This window comes from Trichosurus vulpecula, chromosome 2, assembly GCF_011100635.1.
Source record: "Trichosurus vulpecula isolate mTriVul1 chromosome 2, mTriVul1.pri, whole genome shotgun sequence".
In the NCBI taxonomy this organism is placed as follows: domain Eukaryota; kingdom Metazoa; phylum Chordata; class Mammalia; order Diprotodontia; family Phalangeridae; genus Trichosurus; species Trichosurus vulpecula.
The window spans coordinates 367,467,250-367,492,941 of record NC_050574.1 but is presented as its reverse complement, the minus strand read 5'-3'; the positions used below and the strand labels follow the sequence as shown (position 1 = coordinate 367,492,941).

Below are 25,692 nucleotides of genomic sequence, written 5' to 3'. Positions count from 1 at the left end.
ATAAGAAATGGGGATGATACGGACTTCATAACAACCTGGAAAAACCTACATGACATAATGCTAAGTGATCGGAGCAGAGTCAGGAGAACATTGTACACAACCACAGATATGTGGATTCTGTGAGGACTAACCCTGACAGACTTTGCTCTTCTCAGCAACACAAGGTGCAAAGACAACTCCAAAGGACTCACAATGGAGAATACTATCTATATGCAGAGAAAGAACTATGAAGTATGAATGCATATTGAGGCACACTTTATGCTCGCCTTTTTTCCCCTTTTTTTTCCTCTCTTTTGTTTTTGGGTTTTTTTTTTTTGGTTCTGTTTCTTCTTTTTCATGATTGATTGCATTGGTCACAATTCTTCTCCACAACTTGACTAGTGTGTAAATTAATTCAATGCGAAGTTGTATGTGGAAGATATATGGGATTCCATGCCATCTTGGGGAGGAAGGGGTGAAGGAGGGAAGAAAATCTGGAACTCAAAATTATGTAGAACCCAGTGTTGTAAACTAAAAATAAAAAAAGAGCTATGTAAAGAAAAAAAATCCCCTAATACCAAAGAGTTTTAATGATGACTATTTCATAATAAAATTGTTTGAGGTCTATGTCCCCTTCATTTGTGCTTGGGATTTCGTGTCTTTTTTTCTTCCAAATTAATTTTACTATTTTGTCTAGTTCTTTAAAGTGTTCCCTCTGTAATTTGAATGGTTTAACATAGACCTGCACAACTTGGCAGCAAAATTAAAAAAGACTAAACTTTCGGCTGCAGATGGGTCATTTGCCAAGTTACATGATGGTCACAATAATGGCTAGTGGAAGGCAGGTTAAGTGGGGCTCAGACAAAGAATTTGTTATATCTTTACTTTCTTTTACATTTACATTTCTTTTACATTTTTTTGTGGGCCATCTGAGATCCTTCAGCGAGTTGTGAGCCACATGTTGTGCAAGCCTAGTTTAATACGACAAAATGTAAATTACTTTAGGTAGTATCATAATTTTTTATTACGTTGGCACAGCTCAACTATGAGTGATGAATATCATTTCAATTATTTGTCTTCTTTCATTTCTATCAAATGTTTTGTAGTCATATTTACATGTGTGTGTGCGTGTATGTGTGCGAATTGGTAGATTAACTCTCAGGTGTTTTCTGTATTTTGTAATGATTTTGAAAGGAATTCTTTATAAATTCTTCCTGGTTTTTGTTAGTACTTTATAGAAATGATCTTTCTGAATTTATTTTATATCTGCTGTAATCAAGCTACTAATCCTGTGAATTAACTTAGTTACTGATTTTCTTTGGTGTTTTTCAAGTACATGATCACATCATCTCCAAATAATGATGATTTTGTTTTCTTTTTATGATGATGTTCTCTAATCTTATTGCTATAGCTACTAGTTCTAAAATTTTTCTAGAGCTATGTCAAATAATAGCGGGTAGAGAGTGCGTACCTGATTTACTCCTGTTTGTACTGGTAGATCTTTCAGTGTTTCTCCATGCAAACAATGCTAGCTCTTGAGTTTATGTTTTTGATCATATTAATGAAAGGCCCTATCATGCTTTTTAGGGTTTTCAACATGAATGCAGTAGCATATCGAAAGATATTTTGCATCTATTGAAATAATCATGTGCCTTCTGTTATCCTTGATTGTGTAATTATGCTAATTTTCTTTAATATTGAATTATTTATGCATTATGTTATGAAAACCATCTGGTCATAGGGGATTATTTTCTGGTTATAAGAGGCAGCTAGGTTTAATTGATAGAGAAGCAACCTTGAACCCAGGAAGAAATTCTAAAGATGCAAACAAAAATAATTCTAATGAGGAAGAAAAGGGTCAACTTATCTTAAGGGAACAATGTGGATGCACAGGTATCTTCACAAATTTTAGATTTTATTTTATTTAGATTTTATTAGATTTATTTATTTAGATTTTATCTTATTTTTTTTAATGTAAGTTTCATATCTGACACATGCTGTTTGATTTACCCTGGGCAAATTGCTTAACCTCTCAGTGCTATAGGTAACTCTCTAATACTCTAAAATGTAGATAAGGTGCTGACCTACAACAATAAAGGGAACTTCCTCACCTAGGAAAAACAGAAAACCAACAACAAACCCACAACTCTAGTCCTTATCACTATTTATGAGTACTTTTTAAAAAAAATTGTGTATTACTATTCATTAATAAGATTAGTCTCTTTCTCTGTTTTGTCTCTCCCTGTTTGAATAGCAGGACCTATGTTTCACAAAAGTAATTTGGTTCTGGAGTACTTTTTCTCTCCATTTTTAGGACAATTTTTTGGGAGCACAGTTATTAATTACTTTTAAAATATTTGATATAATTAATATAGCTAGATATAGCCACATGGTTTGACCAGTTTTATTTTTTTTCCCTAACAGGCAAAGAAGCTGTTTCTGAGACTTGATTGATCTTGGGGCCCAGGTTTGAGGCTTGACACAGCTTCTTAGTTCTTTAAGGGCATGAGAAAGCTTATGAGGACTCTGCCTCCAGACTTAGTGGATGTCTCACTGCCATACTAGTTACCACATCCTGCTCATCTGATATATTCCTGTATGGAGATGAGAGGCCGTATCTACCTGAACCAGAGCTGTTTCTTTGTTGAATAGTCTTTCTCTTCTGTGGCAATGTAAACCCTCTTTCATGAACTTTTAGATGGTCTGTCTACATATGTTTCATTTCATTCTAATTTTGAAATTGAACTACCAGATCAGGGCCGAATCCGGGCTGGCCTACAAGAGAAACCTCAATAATTTTGCAAAAGAGAGGCAAAACCCCCATCTTACCTTATCGTTGGTGCCATTTTTCCAGTATTGTATGTTGTAAGTCCATGAGTAATAATAATCTTTTAAAGTCCACATGTTAGGCTCATTTTCAACGTTTGGACATGAGAAGTGTAAGTGTAAAGAACCAGCCAGTGATTCTACTTGTATTTCAGGAGGTCCAATGATGGCTACGTGTGAGAACAAAGGAAAAGCACACAATATTTCATTGCCCACCAAGATAGGTAACACAAAGAAAGCAAATTAGCACAGATCCTTAGGCCTAAAATAAGGCAAGTGGTCAAGCAAGCCTTGAGTATAAATATTAAATATGACATGCACTAATACATGATGTATATTCTTGCTATTATTTACCACTACAATGGCAAAAATAAATGCTATCCTGACCCAGTGAAAGCTCGAAAATCATGCCTGTGGGGAAGTCACTAATAGACATCTTCATAGTAATTAATTTTCATAAAATTCTGATGGCTGATTTAATATATAGTCTTAGAGATAGTAGTATGGTAAAATGGAGAGAGAGCTGGACTTGTTTGTCTTGCTTCTGACACTCACTAGCTCTGTGACCATGGACATTTATTTTTCCTGTTTGAGTTTCTTACTATGCTGTTTTTGTAAAATGGAGATTATGCTTGTACTACCTAGCTCACAAGGTTGGGCTTTTTTTTTTTTTTTGGTAAACTTTAAAGTACTATATAAGGAGTTGTTATTAATGCTTTTATTTTCATATACAGAAACATTTCATTTAGCTGGAGTTTTGGGAGTAATGAGTGGTTTATATGGATTGATTTTTTTTGGAGGGGGGAAGGCAAGGCAATTGGGGTTAAGTGACTTGCCCAAGGCCACACAGCTATTAAGTGTCAAGTGTCTGAGGCCAGATTTGAACTCAGGTCCTCTTGACTCCAGGGCTGGTGCTCTATTCACTGTACCACATAGCTGCCCCTGTATATGAATTGATTTTTCCAGACAAGTGAAGTACACTTTTAAAAAATCATTTTTGCTGTTATATATTTTTCTGTTTTCTTAAGAATATAATGAACATACTTTAATGTATTTGTGATCTCATAGATATGCACATTTTCTATCCTATTATTATTGTCCATTTTAACACTGTTTAAAAAAACCCCAAACACATACCCATTGCCTCCTAATAACACTCCTTATCAAAATCTCTCATGTAACAAATGACTACAGTTAATTTTTTGGGCCTTTTTCCATCTTATAGTCCTGGACATGGCTAATGCCAAGCATAATAATGATGGTCTCCTAGCCCTGCCCCTCCCACAGTACTGGAAGGGATGGCCCAAGCTAGTTCTCAGGGTCTCTGGACCCTTTCCCCTCTTAGCTCCAGATGGGGCAACCCAGCTGGTAAAGATCACCACGATCTTTAGACTCTGACCTCTCCCACTGCTTGGATTACGGTTTTAGGGCCCTGACTCCTCCTACAATCCTGGGGAAGGATGTCTTGCATTTCTAGATAGGGCAATATACTAAGGTAGGGTCTCTCAGCACCAGCTCAGAGCTGGGCAAATATAACTCAGAGTAAATAGCATGGTTCTTTGTTGTTCTCTCTTTTATCCCCCCAAAGGGGAATAGCCACCTACAATTTTTTTGTTCATTTCTTGTTTGTTGCTTCCTCACTTTATTTGGTATAGGGTTTCCTAACTATTCCTGTGATGGAACTATGTTTGATCAGAACCTTTCATGCTTCCATCTTTGCCAACAGCACCCCACTGATTGTTGTTTGAGGATCAATCCAATATATTAGAAGCATTCTTTTAGCTCTTTTAACATTTTGTGGGTGCCAGGACAGCATTTAAGCAGCCCATCCTTTAATTATTATTTTTTTTACCCACCTCCTTTTTCTAGTCATGTATATCTTGGATGCAATCTTTTATGCCAGTTCTTAAGCACAGATCACCACTGGTAATATTTTGTAGTCTGTTTTTAACCTCTCCATTGTTTTGGGGTTCACTAAATAGAAGATGACTTAAGGTGTTCAGTTGTTCAGCTGTTTAAATAGCTTCCCCCTTTGCTCCCCCTAGTCCCTTGAAGAAATAGTTTTCCAAGAAGTTGCAGAGGTGTGGGTACCCTTAGCTGGTGACTAGGGCATTTAGTTCCAAATATGCCTAGGTCATGTGGTCAAAGCCTTTCTCCAGGATCAGGGCAGCCTCCCTGGCATTTCCTCCCTAGCATGAGTTGGCCTCACTCATCTAGGGCAGGTTTCTGCACAGCCTGGAGGAGGATTAGTCTCCATGATGATTCTGGAACCACAGCAGGTATACAGCCTAGGAGGACTGGTCCCAGAGGTTAGAAGGCTGCAGAAGGTGATCATCAAGTGGGACTCAGGCTGAGGGACCCCAGTTCTATTATGTCCAAACTGTTGATACAAGAGGCATAGCCCAGATGATTCTGGATGTTCATTGTTCCTTACAGCCCAGTAATATTCCATTACATTCACGTACCACAACTTATTTAAGCATTCCCCAACTGAAGATCTATTTCGTTTCCAGTTATAAGCTATTAAAAAAGTGCTACTCTAAATATTTTTTATTTTTCTTTCCATTTACAGTATAGTAGTCATCATGTATATTATTTTCCTTGTTCTGTTTACTTCACTTTTCATCAATTCCTATGTTATCCCATGTGCATTTTAATTATATTCATTCTTCTTATAGCATAATATTTTATTACCACATACTATATGTATTATGTATCATAACTTGTATAGCCGCGCCCCAACTGATGGACCTCTTCTATGTTTCTAGTTCTTTTTACTACATAAGGATCTGAATTGTCTATCAATGTTACTGAATGAAACACTGCCACACAGACAACTTCTTTAAATCTGTATGAAAGGTCTTGTCTCCACCAAAATTCTAGAGAGGCCTCTCTACAGAGATTACCCTAGACCTAACAGGGAACACAAGACTCTCTTTGGTAAGTTACTGTTATGTGTAAGAAGACTACAACCTCTTCCTAGTGTTCAAAGATTTCCCCAGTTTTTGCTCAGGAGGCACCAGTGTTGATCTTTAGACTCACTTAATTTTAGATCATTCTCCTAGGACCCAGAGAGATCCACAAGGGAAAATGGTAAGCCTCTTAATAGGGGGGAGGGGGTTTGACCCTTCCCTAAACATTCTAGCTTTTTGATCCACTAGTTTTCTAACTCAGTGAATTATCGGACTTGAGGTAGTAAGCTTCTCATTAATTGAAGTATCTGAACAGAGACTACATAACCACTTGTCGAAGATGTTATCAAAATTGATTCCAAGACTGGGTAGGAGTTTGCACTATGACCTCTAAGATCCTTTCCTTCACTAAGATTCTGTGATTCTAAATTTCAGCACAGTTTCTCCTAAACCACTGCAACCCTTAAATGACTGCACCCAGCAAACTCCCAACCCCTTCTCATCTGTGATGGACATTGGTCATAGGATCATAGAACAAGAGTTCAGAGGACTTCCAGTCCAATTCCTTCCTTTTGCAGATGAGGAAACTGAGGTCCAGTAGCAAATAACAGAGGCATGATTCAAACCCAGGTCTCCAGACTCCAGAGCCAGTGCTCTTTCCACTTATGACAATGCAAGTTGTTGTCAATGGGAAAATTTCATTACCCCACCCCCAGCATCTGCAACTCTGTCATCCAGATTATCTCTTGGCAGCAACGGCCTTCCCTTGGCTGACTCTGGCCTCCATGCCACTGTGGGTATTTTCTGTGTAAGGTGGTTTTCAATGTGATAGTGTTTTTTTTTAATTCAGTTTCAAATTTCACTGCTACATGTAGTAAAATAAGTGAATAATCACCAACAATTATTATTTATAAGTTTGCCCTATCTATAGGACATAGGGATTTTCCAAAACAAGGTATCATATTCAATCCCAATGAAAATTTAAAAAGGTTATCTACCATTAATAAAACAATTGAAAAATATTTTATCATTTTAAATGTGAATTTTTACATTTTATAATATGTGTAGTACATTAGTACAGTGCTGCTCACGTATATCATTTGCCATTCTACTGAAACTGCTCTCTCTAAAGTTACCAATAATCTCTTGATTGCCAAATCTAATGTCCTTTTCTTAATCCTCACCCTTCTCTACCACTCTACAGACATTGGCACTGTTATGACCTTCATTAGTATCCTTGAAAAAAGTATCTCCATTTGGTGCCACTGCTTTCTTTCTCATCAGCTCTTTTTAACTGTCCATAGTCCAGCTTCTGATCTCATCATTTGACTGAAACTGCTCTATCAAAGTTACCAGTCATCTCTTCTTAGTTGTAAAATCTAACGGCCTTTTTCTCAATCCTCATCCTTTTTTTTTTAAAACTCTGTAGTCATTGACATGGTCTATCACCCTCTTCTCCTGGATAATCTCTTCTCTCTCTGTTTTTGTAATACTGCACTCTCTTCATTGTTTTCCTCCTACCTGTCTGGTTGCTCCTTCTTAATCTCTTTTGCTGGATTTCTATCCATTTTTATCCATTTTTCCTTTCCTTTCCTTTCCTTCCTTTCAGATGGGGAATCATACACTTACATGTGGGTGCTCTGCCCAAAGGAATATAAAATTCTTGAAATAGAGATCTTGATAATAGGCCTTGATAAAGTTTATTAAGATTCAAATGGAGCTACTTAACTATGCTGTAACCCAAATCACTCTGGCTCTCATAGACTGGTCAATAGTGAGCCCCAACCCAAGCCATAGTTGGTCTTTGGGTTTTGTTGACTCAGAGTGAGTGTAAATAGCAATTGTTTCTGTTCTGGTCTGACACCCCAGAGGGTCTTTCCCTTCCAGATTGATTTTTTTTAAATAGGTTAAAGAGGCCATTTTTTTTTGCCTCATTTCTTACCTAGCCTTAATCACTGAATGGGTGTTGCTTCAGACAAACTGAGACCTGGGAAAGACCTTAGCTTAAAAAGGCCAAGGTTTCCCACTGCATCTGGGGCCATCTCCAGTCCTGATCTATGTTTTGCCCCTGGATCCAGATGGCTCTGGAGAAATGAGGCTGGTGACTTTGCACAACCCTCCCCCACTTAAATACAATTCACTTGCAAGTCAAAGCATCACTTTCTTGACATCTTTAGTCCACTTGGGATCCCCCAAGGATCTGTCCTTGGCACATTTCTCTTTTCCCTCTATGCTATTTTGCTTGGAGATCTCATCAGCTCTTATTAATTCAATTATCATCTCTATGTTAATGATTCTCAGATCTACTTGTCCAGCCCTAACCTCTCTCCTGTCCTCCAGTCTCATATCTCCTATTGCTTATTGGACATCTCAATCTGGACTCGCTATTGACATCTTAAACTCAACATTCCCCAAACTGAACTCATGTTTCTCAAGGGAGCCCTTCCCTCTTGCTACCATTATATACAGAGCCTTGAAGGATACACGTGTCCCCACTCTGCTTGTGCTAACTCTTGCTTTGCTTGAGGGACCCTCTTTCCAAAGTCCATTGTCTTCAGGACTCTGATTTTTCTGTGCAGTTTTGGAGTAGAAGATGTCACTTATTATGATTTCTCATTGGATTTCTTAATCATTCGTTCTTCTACCTTATCCTTCATAATCAATTCAGTTACCAGGTTCTGTTGGTTCATTTTGGCAACATCTCTCAAATCTATTCCCTCCTCTATTCCCACCACCACTTCTCTAGTACAAGTCTCTATTACCTAAGCCTAGGATAATATAATGGTTCCCTTATAGATCTTCCTGTCTCCACTCTTTATCCCCTTTAGTCTTTCCTATGTAAAGAACTTGCGACTTGACATCTGGGGTGGAGCCAAGATGGAGGCTAGAAAGCAAGGACTTGCTTAAGTTCTTCCCCAAATCTCACCTGTAAAAAATGACTCTGAACAAATTCTAGAGCTGTGGAACCCACGAAATAGCAGAGAGAGACAGGTCTCCAGCCCAGGAGAGCCTGGATGGTCGCCAGGAAGGGTCTATCATATGGTGCTGGGAGTGGAGCACAGCCCAGTGTGGGCTGTGCCAGGACAGACCAGACCCAGAGACAGCCAGCCAGAACAGGTCTTGGGGCCGTGAATCATTGGGGTATGGCAGTTACCATACTTCTCAACCCACAAATGCCAAAGAGCAGGTTAGTGGGAAATTATGGGATCAAGTTCAGAGGGGTCTGGCCACCAGCCCTGGGGGTGGCAGAGGTGGTGCAGCGATGGTGGTGGCAGCAGCAGGAAGCTCCTGAGGCTCCTTGCAGAGCTACAGCGTCAGTTGCTTCCCAAGTCCCTGGCTCACACGGTGGGAGGAACCTAGCAGCGGATCAGACGGGGAGTGCAAAGAGTGCTTTGTGGGCACAAAGGCAGATTCTCTTGCTGTGCCCTGCTTGGATCTGTATTGTGGTCCTGATTGGCAGTTCTTGGTGGGGGAGGAGGAGTGCTGCTGTGACAGAGCCTGGGGTGATGGTGGAGTAGAAGTAGCTCTGAAAACAGCAGTGCTTGGACCTAAAGTTTGGGACAAAGTACTCTCTACTCTACAAGCAGTCATATCCTGACAAAAAGCTCAAGGGTCAAGTAGTTGGCTGGGAACATGAACAGGCAGCAAAAACAAACTCAGACTCAAACTAAAACTCTAGATTCCTTTTTTGGTGACAAAGAAGATCTAAACATACATCCAGAAGAAGTCAACAAAATCAACAAAGTCAAAGAGACTACATTAAAAACCTTCAAGAAAAATATGAATTGGTCTCAGGCCATGGAAGAGCTCAAAAAGGATTTGGAAAAGTAAGTAAGAAAAGTAGAGGAAAAATTAGGACTAGAAATGAGAGTGATGCAAGAAAACTGTGAAAAACAAGTCAATGACTTGGTAAAGGAGACCCAGAAAAATGCTGAGGAAAATAACACCTTAAAGAATAGACTAATCCAAATGTCAAAAGAGCTCCAAAAAGCCAATGAGGAGAAGAATGCCTTGAAAGGCAGAATTAGCCAAGTGGAAAAGGAGGTCCAAAAGACCATTGAAGAAAAATACCACCTTAAAAATTAGATTGGAGCAAGTGGAAGCTAGTGACTTTATGAGAAATCAAGATATTATAAAACAGAACCAAAGGAATGAAAAAATGGAAGACAATGTGAAATATCTCATTGGAAAAACCACTGACCTGGAAAATAGATCCAGGAGAGATAATTTAAAAATTGTTGGACTACCTGAAAGCCATGATCCAAAAAAAGAGCCTAGACATCATCTTTCAAGAAATTATCCAGGAAAACTGCCCTGATATTCTGGAACCAGAGGGTAAAATTGAAAGAATCCACTGATTGCTTCTTGAAAAAGATTCCAAAAAGAAAACTGTTAGGAATACTGCCGCCAAATTCCAGAGTTTCCAGGTCAAGGAGAAAATAATGCAAGCAGCCAGAAAGAAACAATTTGAATATTGTGGAAACACAATCAGAAGGGCTTGGAATATTGTATTCTGGAGGTCAATGGAGCTAGGATTAAAACCAAGAATCACCTATCCGGCAAAACCAAGTATAATGCTCCAAGGCAAAATATGGATTTTCAATAAAATAGAGGCCTTCCAAGCTTTCTCAATGAAAAGACCAGAGCTGAAGAGAAAATTTGACTTTCAAATACAAGAATCAAGAGAAGCATGAAAAGGTAAACAAGAAAGGGAATTCAAAAGGGACTTACTAAAGTTGAACTGTTATGTTTACATTCCTACATGGAAAGATGATGTGTGTAATTCATGAGACCTTCCTCAGTATTAGGGTGGTTGAAGGGAATATACACACATATATAGACAGAGGGCACAGGATGAGTTCAATATGAAGGGATGATATCTAAAAAAAGAAATAAATTTAAGGGATGAGAGAGGAATATATTGAGAGGAGAAAGGGAGAGATAGAATGGGGTAAATTATCTCACATAAAAATGGCAAGAATAATCAGTTCTGTTGGAAGGGAAGTGGGGGCAGGTGAGGGGGAATGAGTGAATCTTACTTTCCTCAGATTCAACTTGAGGAGGGAATAACATACACACCCAACTTGGTATCTTACTCCACAGGAAAGTAAGGGGAAGGGGATTAAAAAAAAGTGGGGGGGATGAGAGAAGGGAGGGCAGATAAGGGGAGGAGGTAATCAAAAGCAAACACTTTTGAAAAGGGACAGGGTCAAGGGAGAAAATTGAATAAAGAGGGACAGGATTGGATGGAAGAAAATATAGTAAGCCTTTCACAACATGAGCATTGTGGAAGTGTTTTACATAATGATACTTGTGTGATCTAAGTTGGATTGCTTGCCTTCCTAGGGAGGGTGGGTGGGAAGGGAAGAGGGGAGAGAATTTGGAACTCAAAGTTTTAAAAGCAGATGCTTAAGAAAAAAGTTTTTTTTTTTTGCATACAGCTAGGAAACAAGATATATAGGGAAATGAGGCATAGAAATCTATCCTGCCCTACAAAAAAGTAAGGGGGAAAGGGATGGAGGAGGAGTGGGGTGAAAGAAGGGAGGGCTGACTGGGTAATGAGGCAATCAGAATATATGGGAAGAAAATTTGTAACTCAAAATCTTGTGGACATCAATGTTGAAAACTAAAATATTAAACAAGAATAATGGCAAAAAAAAAAATCTTGTGACTTACTTCTCTACTCAAAATTCTTTAGCAATTCTTTATTGCTTACCAAGTAAAGTTGAAACCTTTCTAGCTAGTAATCTGAGTGATTTGCAACCTGGTACCATCCTACTTTTCCATTCTTTCCCCCATTACATATATATATGTATAGATGGATGCATACACACATATATGTATGTACGTATATATGTGTGTATATATATGTTCCTCCAGTCATTCTAAACAATTCCTAGCCCCAATAACACATTCAGCATTCTCTTGCTTTTTTTTTTATGCCTTTGCCCTGGCCATTCCCTGAGCTTTGATGCCCTTCCTTCTTTCTAACTGCTGAACTCCCACCCATCATGTAAAGCCCAATATAACTTCTTCCAAGATTTCAGCAACCATCTTCTTCCTTAGATTTCATGCAGAATTTTGTTACTTTCTAATGTGTTTATATTACTTTGTCACACTTACTACTGTGTCTAATGTTACTTTCTAATATGTAATACAGCTATCTGTCTTGGTGTCTTATCTCACTACTAGATAATAAGATTCTTTTTTTTTTTTTGCAGGGGGGAAGGCAGGGCAATTGGGGTTAAGTGGCCTGCCCAACATCACACAGCTAGTAAATGTGTCAAGAGTCTGAGGCTGGATTTGAACTCAGGTACTCCTGACTCTGGGGCTGGTGCTCTACTCACTGCGTCACCTAGCTGCCCTGATAATAAGATTCTTAGAGTCGGGGACTGCTAAACTTTTTCCTACATAAGTGTGATGTATTAAAAATGTTTGTTGTTGTTCACAGTAATAACTAAAGGTCAAATCCAAGGTTCCCTGCTTTATCTTTATCTACCTTGATCATTATTCAAGAGTCAACAGCAACACATGTTACCTGAGGCAGGACCCGCTTTTCTTGACAACCCTACCTGGGTAAATCTTCTGTAGGGATGGGTTGAAGAAAAGAGGCAATGAAGAGAAGGAAGGATTAAGAGGGGAAAAGGAGGAAAGAGTCTCAAGATCATACTAAGATCAGGTATCCAAGGGACAGTAGGATACCATTGTCCAAAAGATTAGGCAGAGAAGGTGAGTCAATTTTCCGGAAAAAAGTTAAAAGCCAATAGAATCTGCCAAAGATAGGGACGTCTGGTGACGTTCTGCATGGTCCTTTTGGAGACTCACCACCCCCGTAGCATCTGCCTTGTGTAACAGACCACCCTGGATGACTGTCACCTTGGATTCTGCAGCACCAAATAATCTAAATTCTCTCCTTTTAACTTTTCATCCTTCTTCCCCTTATTTCTCTTTGTTCTTACAACCCTTCAGCATGGATAGGCCCAAACTTTTCATCCTATAATATCTGTTTTTAGGGAAACCTTTTCTACTAGAATTTTTAGAGAGTTCATTTGCTTCCATAATGTCTTCTAACATCTTCCTATGATATAAATTCACTGGTAATTTGTGATAATTCTTTTTTTTGAAACAAACTATCTAGCCATGTGATTATGGACAAACTAATTTCTCTAGACCTCTGTTTTCTCATCTGTAAAATAAGAGGTTTGGATTATTTTTTTAAAAGTTGCTTTTGGAGGGGGAAGGCAGGGCAACTGGGGTTAAGTGACTTGTCCAAGGGCACATAGCTAGTGTGTCAAGTGTTTGAGGCCAGATTTGAACTCAGGTCCTCCTGACTTCAGGGCTGGTGCTAAGAGGTTTGGATTAGATCAGAATTTTTCAAATTGTAAAGGCGGTATGTGAAGTAATGGACAAAATTATCAGATATTTCTGAGTGTTACTCCTATATAAACGTACCCACTTTCTAAAGTGAAAATAAAGTTCATATAAAAACCAACAAAAGTAATATTAACATGACAAATTGACTCTGACAGTGTGGCCAGAATGGCCTTTGTTTTCTTTGAGTGACTCAGCTTACCTCATTGAGCCTCGAGGGGTGCTGGGGCTTGCTCTTCTGGGGCAGGAAGCCCAGCAACCATGCCAGGAAGCAGAGAACTTCCTGTGTGATGAGTCATGGGGCTGGCTGAGGGGAGGTGTTAACTCCAGAGCCACGCCCTATTGGGTGTTAACCTGGTCTGCGCTAGGGGGAGGGGACAACTCAAGAACCAATTGGCCCTGGTCATTCAGGCAGCGCTTGAGGATATCAAAAACTCTATAAGAGGGAAGAGGACAGCTTGAAGACCCCTTTTTCCTTTTCCGGTTGGAGCCAGAGACACCTACAGCCAAAGCTGAGCTGCCAGTAGCAGAGCTGACCCATGTGGAGCCAGGAGTGCTGAACAAGGACTGGAGACCAGTGGGTAATCTTCTTACCGTAGAGGGGAAGCATGTATACGATTTTGCCTTATACCATCTTGCTTCTCTGTGGCCTCCTGGTTACTCTTGTGAGGCGGACTTATTGGGCCTGGAAGTTTTTGATCAAAATATCAAAATGGGGATGCTGGTTTGTGGGCCTGTTACTGTGGAGTGTAAATACATGCTTTAGTTTTCCTGCCTTCTGCCTAGAGAATTCCTTATATCCTGCGGTTCCGAATCTTTCAGGCACATATGAGATTCTCTTTGAAATCATAAATTCTGCCTTCCTAATATAGACAGTGAGTATGATACAAGAATTATTTAATATAATATGAGCAAATGAAGTGAAATCTGAATTAGCATGTGCTTAATTTGATGCTATGGTTAAATTTTACAATTATCTCTAATGTTACTACTGACTGTGGGTTAACTTTATAGATTTAGTGACATATTGGTCCAAATATAGGCAGTACTTTCCCTTCCTCTTTCTTCCTGCTCTCTACCTCTGGAACATCTCTTTGAAAAAAGGAGAAAAATGTTGAAAACTGATATCCTGCATTATCATAACACCAGGATGATGCCATTCTAGAGCATGTACACTCAGGCTTTATACACATGATTTGAGAAAAATCTTGGATAGAATCTATGTTCACATCATTATAGTATATGCTTTTTACCTTACCTTAAATTCTAACCTCCTTAAGACATAGTGAAATGTTTAAACATACTGTTCTTGACTAGTTTTCCTTCTCAGTCTACTTTACTGGTTCATTATCCATGTCCCACTCCATAACTGTGGAGATACTCCAAGGCTCTGTCCTATGCTTTTCTCTCTGTCTCTGTGTGGGTCTCTATCTTACTCTCTGTCAGTCTGTTTCTCCTCACTCTGTCTTGCTGATTATACCAGATACCATGAATTCAAGGACTCCAAAATCCTAAAATAACCTGCCTATTCTTAGAGCTTTCATTTCTTCTTCTCTCATTTCTTAGCCCTTTGCAATCTGGCTTCTAATCTCACCACTCAACAGAAACTACTGTCTCCAAAATTACCAATAATTCCCTTTGTTGCTATTAATTGGACCTGTGATTCCATCAGTGTATGGAGGTTCCCATGAGGAACTTCTATTAATGTGGGTCAACACCTTTTCTGTAATTTATAGTCTAGACTAAGGGTTGGCGAGCTATTTCTCTTGGGCCAAATCTGGGCTCTGCCTAAGCTAAGAATGGTTTAAAAATTTTTATTTACAATATAAAAATCATTCTTAGCAGCACAAAAACAGGTGGAGGAAGTAGGCTGGTTTGGGTTCAGCTGAAGCCACAGCCTCAGTTGTGGTCTTGACAGCTGCTCATGGGCAATGAGAGATTAAATGATTTGTCCAAGGTCATAGAGCCAGTATGGGTCAGAGATGGGAGCTGAACCCAGTTCTCTACCCACTATGCCACTGTCTCTTACCAGTGTTCCCTTAATTACCAAATCGGATATATTTTCTTATTCCTTACACCTTGGGTCTCTACAACATTTGACATTAAGAACCAACCTCTCTTCCTGGATACTTTCTCATCTCTGGGTTTTTGTGAGGTTGCTTTCTTGATTCTCCTTTTACTTGGCTGACCACTCCTCCTTCTCAGTCTCCTTTGCTTATTCATCCTAGCTATGATGCTCCCTGACTGTTGGTAGATCCAAACTCTCAGACCTAGGTCCTCTTCTTTTTACATTCCTTTTCATGGTGACCTCATCAACTTCCATGGCTTTAATTTACATGTCCATGCAGATGACTCTCAGATCTCTATATCTAGCTCCAGGTGCTACCAAGATCTAGTCCTATATCACCAAATGCCTGTTGAACATTTCAAACTGGATGGTCCATAAATGATTCAAACTCAATCTATTCAAAACAGAATTTACTCTTTTTGCCCACAAACCTACCCGTTTGAACTTCCCTATTTCCACTGAGCTTGTATTACCCTTAACTCCTTACGCTCCCTTAGCCCACATGTCCATTCAGGAGCCAAGTTTTATCATTACTATCTCCACATAATCATTCACATTCAATTCCTTCTCTCTACTCACAAAATCATTACTGATGGCCTCTAATATTGCAAAAGCCTCCTAATTGTCCTCATTGAGTCTCCATTCTATCCTCCACACAGTTGCCAAGATGATATTCTTTTTTTTTTTGAAAAAAATTTTGCTGATGTGTTTGTTTTTACAATACAAACATTTCCTGAATATCCCCACTCTACGTGAGCTCTCTTATAACGAAGTAAAACAGTGAGAAAAAACTTACCACACAGTGAGCATGCTAGTAAATTTAAACATTTTCTGGCTCTCCAGAAAAAGAAAATATACCCATGATACATTTTAAGTTTAATTTTCATCATTAATCTTTTCTTCATCACTTTCTTAAGTCTAGACAATGTACAAAACAATAAATCAAGCCCTGATTTGTGGTATTTGCTAATTTCCACAAGTGTAAATGCTTCTTACTGAAAATTTAACAATCAGCTCTTGTGAGCCAGTTCAAGCTGGCTCCAGCACCCTTGGCAGCATTACACATGTGTAACACTGCCTGCTCCCCCAACCTCTCCATTTTCAAAAGTTTTTTTTTTAATTAAGTGAAAGCCATTCAACTAAATATTTACAAACTTTGCAATTATTAGTTTATTGGTATCATCCAGGATTCAGATATTTAGTATGCCTCTGAAATTATACTTAAACAAATGCAAAACTGAAATTAGAATCAGAAAGTCAAAATTATAAAACAAAACAGTACTCCATCACAAAAGTGTGTAAAATTATAAGATTGCTACTTTAAAACACCGGCACTCAAGAGAATTATAATTTGAAAGCCACAAAACTGCCCAATTGTCATCCCCTCCCCCTCAGCCCCAATTTTTATGAATGTACTCTTAGCTTTGGTTTGAGAAATGAGAACAATTGATCAAATTAGACATTTGTTCTACATTTTACCTTAATGCCAAATTTGATTTATATAGAGTCAAATATTATAATTTTAATATAAACCCTAATGGGAAGAATATGCCTCATTTTATAAATGAGACCAAAATGTAATTTTGTTTTGGACTGACTTAAAATCAAATATGGATTTACATAGTTATAAATGGTATTATATAGAATCTCAAGTTTCTCAAGGGGCCATTCATTGTTACCTCCTCATACTGTAATGTAAGTCTATGTAGCCTTCAGCAAATCTGCTGACAAAGATTAATGTGGCAGTCTTGTATTTTCCACTCACATTTTCGGGGTACATTCTCAGCTCTTTGAAAACATGAGAATTATAAACATAACTTCAGTTACGTAGTAATGAAGTTATGAATGTATATTCCCCACATAAAGATTAGAATGTGCCTTTCTGTTAGTCTTTCAAGGACAGACTTATAGTATGTTTCACTCAAATAATTCCATGCTGCAAATTTATTTCTATATTTTCCACTTGGCAAATGTTGTAATTGGATAGAATACTGTACTATGTGAAATTTGAATTTATTAACTGATAACTTTTGCTTTCCAATTATGGAAGAAAATTATTTCTATACAACTTTTATTACCCCATTACAATTATGCAGGGTATATAGATCGAAGTTTTTTTTTAATCAACTAACTATATGAAAAGATGAAAACTGTAATAATTCATGTGATCCCAAATGGTCACACAAAAACAAAGATGAGCTTCCCCTCAAAAAGAAAAGGTATGATTTAAAAGCACCTATGGAAAGAACAACAATACTAATAAAAGACTTGTACTTACTTTGAAGCATTCAGAATGTCAACAAAGCAGCTACAACTTTTGTTTTTGTTTTTGTTTTGCAATTGGTATTTAGTTAATAGAACAACAATTATTTTACAGGCTGCATCAAAGACAACTGAAGAAGAAAATGAAGTATATCCCCATACATAACTAATTTGTACTAGAAATTAACAAGATGCTTTAAATACTTTAAATTTTCATGCCAATTTACAACTCCCATACTGCACCAGGCAAAGTTAGTGGCTATTGAAAATACCACTAAAGCATTGGACTATCTAAAGACATTCGGTACGAAAAAGACACTGTGTAGTTTAAAAACAAATCTTACAGAACCTTACATTTCATTGTTTTTCTTTAAAAGGAGATAGTTGTGTACAGTGGGGTTAAATGCTTTATAGACAAGAAAAAAACTGTCCTAGAACCAACTTATTCATTGTCATCATCATCTTCATCTTCCTCATCGTTTTCATCCTCCTCCTTGTCTTCTTCATCTTCCTCATCTTCCTCCTCCTTTTTCCTGATCTTCTCAGTCTTGATAACTTCTCCCTCTTTACCCACATCAGCTTTTCCTTTAGCCTGGAATGCAGCAATCTTCTTTCCATATTTTTCCTTTGGTTTAGCTGCCTTCTTTTCATAGGGTTCTTGTCATCTGTAGCAGTGTTATTCCACATTTCTTCCATTTTTTTGGACACATCTCCAATAGAAAGACCAAGATGTGCCCCTTTGATTCTGGATGATACTCAGAACAAAATAGGAAAAATGCCAAAGGAGGCCTCTTTGGTACATTGGCATCCTTAAACTTCTTTTTCGTTTCCCACTTAGGTGGTGTGTAGGTTTTCATTTCTCTTTTGTAATGAACTTTATCAGCTTTTGCCATGTTCTCAAATTTTCCTTTCTCTTCCACAGATGTTGTCTTCCACCTTTCTAAACATTTTTTAGAAAATTCTGAGAAGTTCACAGAAGCATCTGGGTGCTTCTTCTTGTGTTCCTCTACGCAGGTTTGCACAAAGAAAGCACATGAAGACATCTTCCCTCTTGGCTTCTTAGGATCACCTTTGCCCATTTTTAGTTACTTTCCCTCAGAACCACACAGAATAGCCCAATGGCTTTCTGGCTCTTACTTGGCCAGCTCTTTCTCTAAAAAAGTTTTTTAATGAATATAAAGCTACACTCTCTCCTTCCCACCTCTTAACTCATTGGGAAAAAAAGAAAAACAAATTACTTATAATAAATATGCATAGTCAAGCAAAACGAAATCTTTCATTGGCTGTATATATACATATATGTGTGTGTATATACATACACATGTATGTATATATATGCATGTGTGTGTGTTCCATTCAGCACTCGAAATCTATTACCTCTCTGTCAGAAGGTAGATAATGTTTCTCCTGGACTCATGTATGGTCATCATGATGATCAGAGTTCTTACAGCTTTGAAAGTTGTTTGTCATTACAATGTTGCTATTATTGTAAAAATTGTTCTCATTCTGCTCACTTTACTTTTCAATTTTTAAAATTCTCTAAAACTGTTTATAAAATTGATTTTATAGTATAAATTGTTCTTCTGGTTCTGCTCACTTTTACTCTGCATCACTTCATATAGGTCTTGCCATATTTTCTTGGAATCATCTTTATTTCTTATGGCACAGTAGCACTCCATCACATATTAACATATCAAAATTTATTCAGCCATTTCTCAATTTATGTGTATCCCTTTAGGGTCCAGTTTATTGCCACCACAAAAACAGCTGTCATAAATACTTTTGGGGCAGGTAGGTGGTACAACAGATAGAGTACTGGGCCTAGAGTCAGTAAGACCTGAATTAAAATCTGTCCTCAGACACTACCTGTGTGACCCTGGACAAGTCCCTCTGTTTACCTTAGTTTCCTCATCTGTCAAATGAGCTGGAGAAGAAAATGGCAAACCACTCCAGTATCTTTACCAAGAAACATCCAAAAGGGGCCACAAAGAGTCAAATGTGGCTGAAAACAACTAAAAAATAACAAACATACTTTTGTACATATAGGACCTTTTCCTATTTCTTTGATCTCTTTTGGGTACCGGACTAGCAGTGGTATAGATGAGTCAAACGCACTGTTTCTTAACTTTTTACGTATAATTCCTAATTGCTCTCCAGAATGGTTGTTCTTATTTACAGATACACCAAGAGTGAATTAGTATGCTTGTTTTCAAATAGCACCTTCAACATTCAGCATTTTTCTTTTTTTGTCATCTTTGCCACTCTCATGGGTGTGAGGTAGAAACTCAGAATTGTTTTAATTTGCATTTCTTAAATTAGTGATTTGTAGTAGTGGGGATTTTTTTCATACAGTTCCATTTTCAAATAATCAGTGGGAAGGAGAATCACGAGTACATGTCTGAAGACCTTTGTGATTACTTTAAAAACGAAAATCTTTCTATTTTGCATTGCCAGTGGTTGAAGCAACAGATGTAATTAAAGGTGCTCATTTGACTAACTATGTATGCTATTCTATGAAAACTGATACTAAGGAAGATTTATATTTTACAAATGTATTGCTATCAATGCCATATGAAGAGAAATTTGTGATATAATTGAGAGGCTTCTAAAATGAAAATATTATAATGTGGGGAAAATGTACTTTGCACTGAAAGAACTCAGTTGTTATCAGGATGAAACTTAGATATACAAATACTAGGTAAGAATGTGGCCCTTTATGTACTACAGACACATTGCACCCTACACAGATAATCAGGGACTTGTGTTGAGAAATATGAGTGAGGGGCTATCTGGCTTTTAAGTTATCATAAGAGGGATCAACTTTATAAAAACAGCGCATTAAAAGGAATACTCTGCAAAATTGTGAGATGATTTAGGGCAGAACACAGAACAATTCTACATCACTGTAAAACAGTTCACTTTCACATGCCAAAGTATTTAGAAAAGTATTGGCGCTAAATGAAGAAATCACTTTTCTAAGTGGTAATAATTAAGATGAAATAAATCCATTTTATAACAAAATTTCCTTCTGAAATTTGTTTATTAGTTGATATTTTTGAAAAACTGACTATCCTAAATAAATCATTGTAAGGTCTCCGAGTTCATATCTATTCCAGAAAGATAAAGTGATTACATTCATGAAAAAGTTAGAACTATAGGTAATATTTACAAAATAACATTTTAAAATATTTCCAATTGTGAAAAATGCCTATCCAGAAAATGAGTAGAAGAAAGGAAAACTCTTCTCACTAATTACTTGAGTGGTGTATAGAAATAACTCTTACTGTAGACACATAGGACACATTTGGCCTTATTCTATCTGAACAAAAACAACTGATAGGCATTGCTTATGATAGTTTATTTGAAAAACATTTGAAATGGAAAATCTTATGTTTGTGCTATGGTAAATAGAGAGCTTTCTGGTTTATCAAAGAAAATGATACATATAAGATATTATAAAAATATTTTGTAACATCATATTTGCAGGAACAGGTTTTTTTTTTGCTGCCAACTGTTGTAAAGATAAATATCAATCACCATTAATGTCTGAAAAAGAATTATGAGTAGCAATATCATCAATAACATCACATTTTGAGAGACTGTGCTTAAAACAATAATTATTTTATAAATTACTAGTATAAAAATCATGAAGGATCTAGCAATAAATGTCATTTTTTGATGTTTAAGGTTTGCTTATGTATTATAAAAGTTTAATAAATTCTTAATTTTATCTGAATAAAATGCAAGCTAAGAACAGTATTTATATAGATTATTTTATGAAAAGTGTGTATAAGATCTAGAAGTAGGTGTGACAATTATTACTATTTTTTTAGTGACAATTATTATTATTTTTTTTAAATAGAGATTTTTATGCCATAAAGCTTGGAAACCACTGGACTCCATGAGCTCAAAGATTCCTTCCAGTTCTAACATTCTATGATAGCCTGATACTTCAAAGCTCAATACATTTTCTGTTTCAGTACTTTATTTTTCCAATCACAGAGAGCAACGCTATCTTGTTTCCTGTTTCCAAAGCTAAAGCGCAATGTTTACATTTCAGAGTTTTATTTCTTCTCCACTTTATTCAAAAATTTACCAGCGGCAGCCATTCTTTCTCTGCAATGCTACTTGAACCTCTCCATTCCTCTCAGTTTTAGCCATCTAACCACTGGCACATATCCCAATTAATTAGGGCCTATGACTTCTTTCTTCCAGGCTTTCTTTCCTCTTTAAACTTTGAAACATTTTTTACATTGATGTTCAAATAATTTTTCAGTGCCTAATTTAGCATCCTCATAACCCTCTAGGGACTCCTTATTTTTCTCTAGATTAAACCTCTATTATTTTCAAAACTATTTACTAACTAGTCCTTCTCTACCAATCTGCTGCCATCTCCTGCTATACACCTACTTGCATTCTTAGTTCTGGACAAGATGACCTTCTTGGGGAGCCATCCATCTAGTCTTCCATCTACTACTACCAAGCCATTGCTCGTGGTATCTACATATGTATAACAGCCTTCTCTCTTTTGCCTATGATATTTCTTCCTATTCCCAACTATGCCAAGGATCCTTATTAGATTAACTCCATCTATTCTCCAATTTGTTAGCTCAATGTGTGACTTACTTTGATCATAATTATTAGAAATATTACATAATTCTTATGAATACCCTTTGTAGGTTAGTCTCCAATTTCCATTTGCAGATTTGCTTCTCAGAGTAATGTTGACTTGAGTTCTGAGGGTAATCCTGTGGCACTCCACTTTTAATATTATAACTCTTAAGCATCATTTGTGTGATTAATATTAAGAATCATCTAATAAGCTTAGTTATCTTTTTAGCAAAGGTATTTACTAAGATAGTATAGTAAGAATGGTTGGTACAAACATTCTTCCCAAAAGCCTAGGGCATACACTCCCACAAATACACATGGGTCCATGGGAAGAGTGGCTTCAAACTTAAACTAGAATGGCAGTGAGACACACATATAGGGAATATAGGTGGCAAAGGGTCACTGGTACCAGAAATTCTTACTTTCTTTGTAGAGTTCTTATATAGCGACCTCTGAAAACAGGTCTCCACTAGGGAGGCTGCTTAGCTGAGCTCTCGAGTTCTGCTTTTTTCTTGAGTTCACAGTGATCATTTTTATCCCTCATGAGGGATAAAGCTTCCCAAAGGTACCTTCTTCCTTCCCACATCTATGTATATCCTCAGTTTTCTCTCTACTCTCAGCTAGATGCCTGGATTCCTACAGGTCAGGTCTCACTGATCACATGGTGGGTGATAGGGGCAGGGAAAGAGGAGAGAAAATCCTTTTTTCTCCTACCAAGAGCAATTACCTCCCAGGTCCCTGATTCTTCCTTTATTTCTTGCTCCAACTCTAGAACTGGTGAAGTGCAAACCTACTGAGAACTTACAGCTATTTAAAGTCCAAAGAAGCATATAGCTGTTCAGGCAATGACAAACATTATTCTGTTTTTTACTCAAAGAGGTTAAAACTCTTAAAACAAATAGAGTGGAACTTTTACTTTTTTATAGCTCAAAACCTTATCATGTCTGATCATTTAACACTTTGTGATTTTAGTCAAGGTTTTCAATGATTACATTAATTGAAGTGGGAAGGGAACCTATCTTTTACATTACCACTTTTCCTCTGATTATATGTTTGTCTCTCTTGTCCTTTCTGTGAAAGAGGAAGTTCCTCAAGGGTGGTGTCCTCTTCAAGAATATTGCAAATATGTGGTATCATGGTTAGTGCTTTTTACCAAAGGGAACTGATGCTCAGGAAATTATTTCTGATGATTAGTGTATAAAGTAAAATGGAAGCGAGACAGTTTTAGCACACTGACTTATTTTCAACAGGAAAAAAGAAAAAAATATCACTTACTGTCTTCCAACGGACAAAAGGTGACGTTTACCCAATCTGACTGGTCATCTTCAGATTCAGCCCTGACACGCAAGATGTAGTTACCATATTTGGAAATATCTGAGAAGTCACAGCTGGTGAGGATAATATTCTTGCACTTATCATCAAATGACCTATAACTATAAAACCACACAAAAAGGTTACAATTCTAATTTTCATTTACCTAGAAGTTGATATATTACTTCTTAGAATATCCATCTGATCAAGACAGGGGGAAATTGAGAAAATGGAACTTAACTGGACAACTCTGCTTTTCATTATTGTTTTTTGTTTGTTTGTTTTTGAAGACTAGGTCTCTCCCTGCTTTACCCAGGCTAGAAGCAGTCACTTTTGGGCTGATCCCATTACAGATTAGCCTGGGAACTTTGACTTGCCCTATTTTTGACTGTTTATTAAACAGTCAGGTAACTTCACACCCCTTTACTCCCACTTTTGGGGCTAGCCATATTGGTGCCGGAGTGCAGACATCCAATAGGCTTAGTTCACAGTAACTCAGAACTCCTGAGCTCAAGATATCCACTGGTCTCAGCCTGCCTCCTCAGTAGCAGGGATTATAGGTTATGCCACCATATCCAGCTACCATTATTCTCTATAAACAATATGTATAGCAATGCATTAATATATAAAGGTCTAATGATTTCTTTTGTGGGGAACGCTTAGTGTAGGAACTCTTCTCAGTGGCGCATATCATAGTCTGTTTATACATATGTTCATATAAATTAATGAACAATACATAACTGATTTCTAAACCATGTTCTAACAATAAAAACAATAACTATAGTTTTAAGTACTCAAAATAATATATACTATCCACATTCCTCAATCTTTCTGAGATAGATATTCATCATTTCCAGAAGTTTGGCTAGTCACTCAAAGTGATTTGAAGATAAAAGGCCCTAGCTGTCAGGGTCAGTGACATAATTTTTTAAAATAAGTTTTTATTAATTTTCTTCTCTTTCTTACGTCACTGTAGTATTCATGTATTGCTACTCCTCCCCCTCTCAGCCATCCCATATAGCAAATAGGATTTTTTAGAGAGAAAAAAAAGTCAACACAATTGGCTGATATATCAAGAAAGTCCAAAAACATGTGCAATGTGTAACACCTTTGTATCTCCTACCCCTACAAAAGGGTAGGCTATTGTAACAACAATACTGCTTGTCACTACTGTGACACTACCAACACACAGAAAGGCTGCTAGCATAGGTTCTTTGATCTGCTTTTTTAAGGAAAGCAACTTCAAGGGGTTTACAATCTCACTTTAATTAAATGTACATATATCATTCACTTAGTTCAGGGGAAAAAGTCAGCACCCTGAACTTCAGAGAGAATGCAAACAGAAATTATAAGCATACATTATATAAACAGAGCAAAATAACACAAATCAGCAGATGGGCTTCTAGCTGTCTGTCCAAGCAATACATAAACAGTTACCAGAGAGAGACTCAACAACATCTGGGTTTTTCAAAGCTGAGGGGCTCTGTGACAGCTACCCAGAGTCTTGTCTGGTCAAACCATATGACATTCTTCCAGTGAGTGAGAGCCCCAAAACAAAACACCAACCTCAGAGCTTACATACCCTGTTCAGGGTCAGAGGGTGTCACAACCATGTGACTCAAACCCATGTGACCTAAGCCTTCCCATGTCTTAAGCAGGTCATCAAAGACTCTTGATACAATCAAAAACTTTTGATTGAAACAGGCAAGACTCATCAAAGGCACTTGATTGTTTTACTACTGAGAAACACTCAAACAAAAGACAACAAAAAGTTCACTTTGCTTGCCATTACATTTGAAAGGCAAGACTTATCAAAGGTACTTGATTACCTCAGTGCTGAGAAACACTCCAAAACAAAAAACAAAAGGTCCCACTTTACCTGCCAGACTCAAACAAAGGCAAAAAGTCCTACCCTGCTTACCATCACAGCTATCTTCTCATATCTCTTCATTGGAATACTGTTTGATCTTCATAGTTTTGTTACATTTACTTTTGACTTGTGTGTGTGTGTGTGTGTGTGTGTGTGTGTGTGTATCATTGTTCTTTCCATTCACATTGTTGTAGTTACTATGTATATTGTTTTCTTGGTTTTGCTTACTGCATTCTGCATCAGTTCATATATGTCTTTCTATACTTCTCTGTATACATCACAATCATTTCTTATAACAGTAATATTTCATTACTTTCATGTACCATTATTTGTTTAGCCATTCCCCAATTGATGGGCATCTACTTTGTTTCCAATTCTTAGCTATCACCTAAAGTGCTGCTATACATATTTTGTAACATATAGGGACTGTTTTTTTCTTATTGATCGCTTCTTTGAGGTATGAGCTCAGTAATGGAATTTCT

At 37.3% G+C, this 25,692-nt stretch overlaps 1 protein-coding gene and 1 pseudogene across 1 annotated transcript in view; both read right to left on the bottom strand.

Annotated features, from left to right (window-relative positions):
- IL10RB (interleukin 10 receptor subunit beta) overlaps nt 1–25,692 on the bottom strand; it is a 58,824-nt gene that overhangs the window by 19,658 nt on the left and 13,474 nt on the right. The window contains exons 3-4 of the mRNA XM_036746878.1: nt 23,305–23,462; nt 2,809–2,975 (exon numbers count right to left, since the gene is read on the bottom strand). Coding sequence (XP_036602773.1) covers nt 2,809–2,975; nt 23,305–23,462 — 325 coding nt within the window. The remainder of the gene's footprint in view (nt 1–2,808; nt 2,976–23,304; nt 23,463–25,692) is intronic.
- Nucleotides 17,861–18,497, bottom strand: LOC118839416 (annotated as a pseudogene).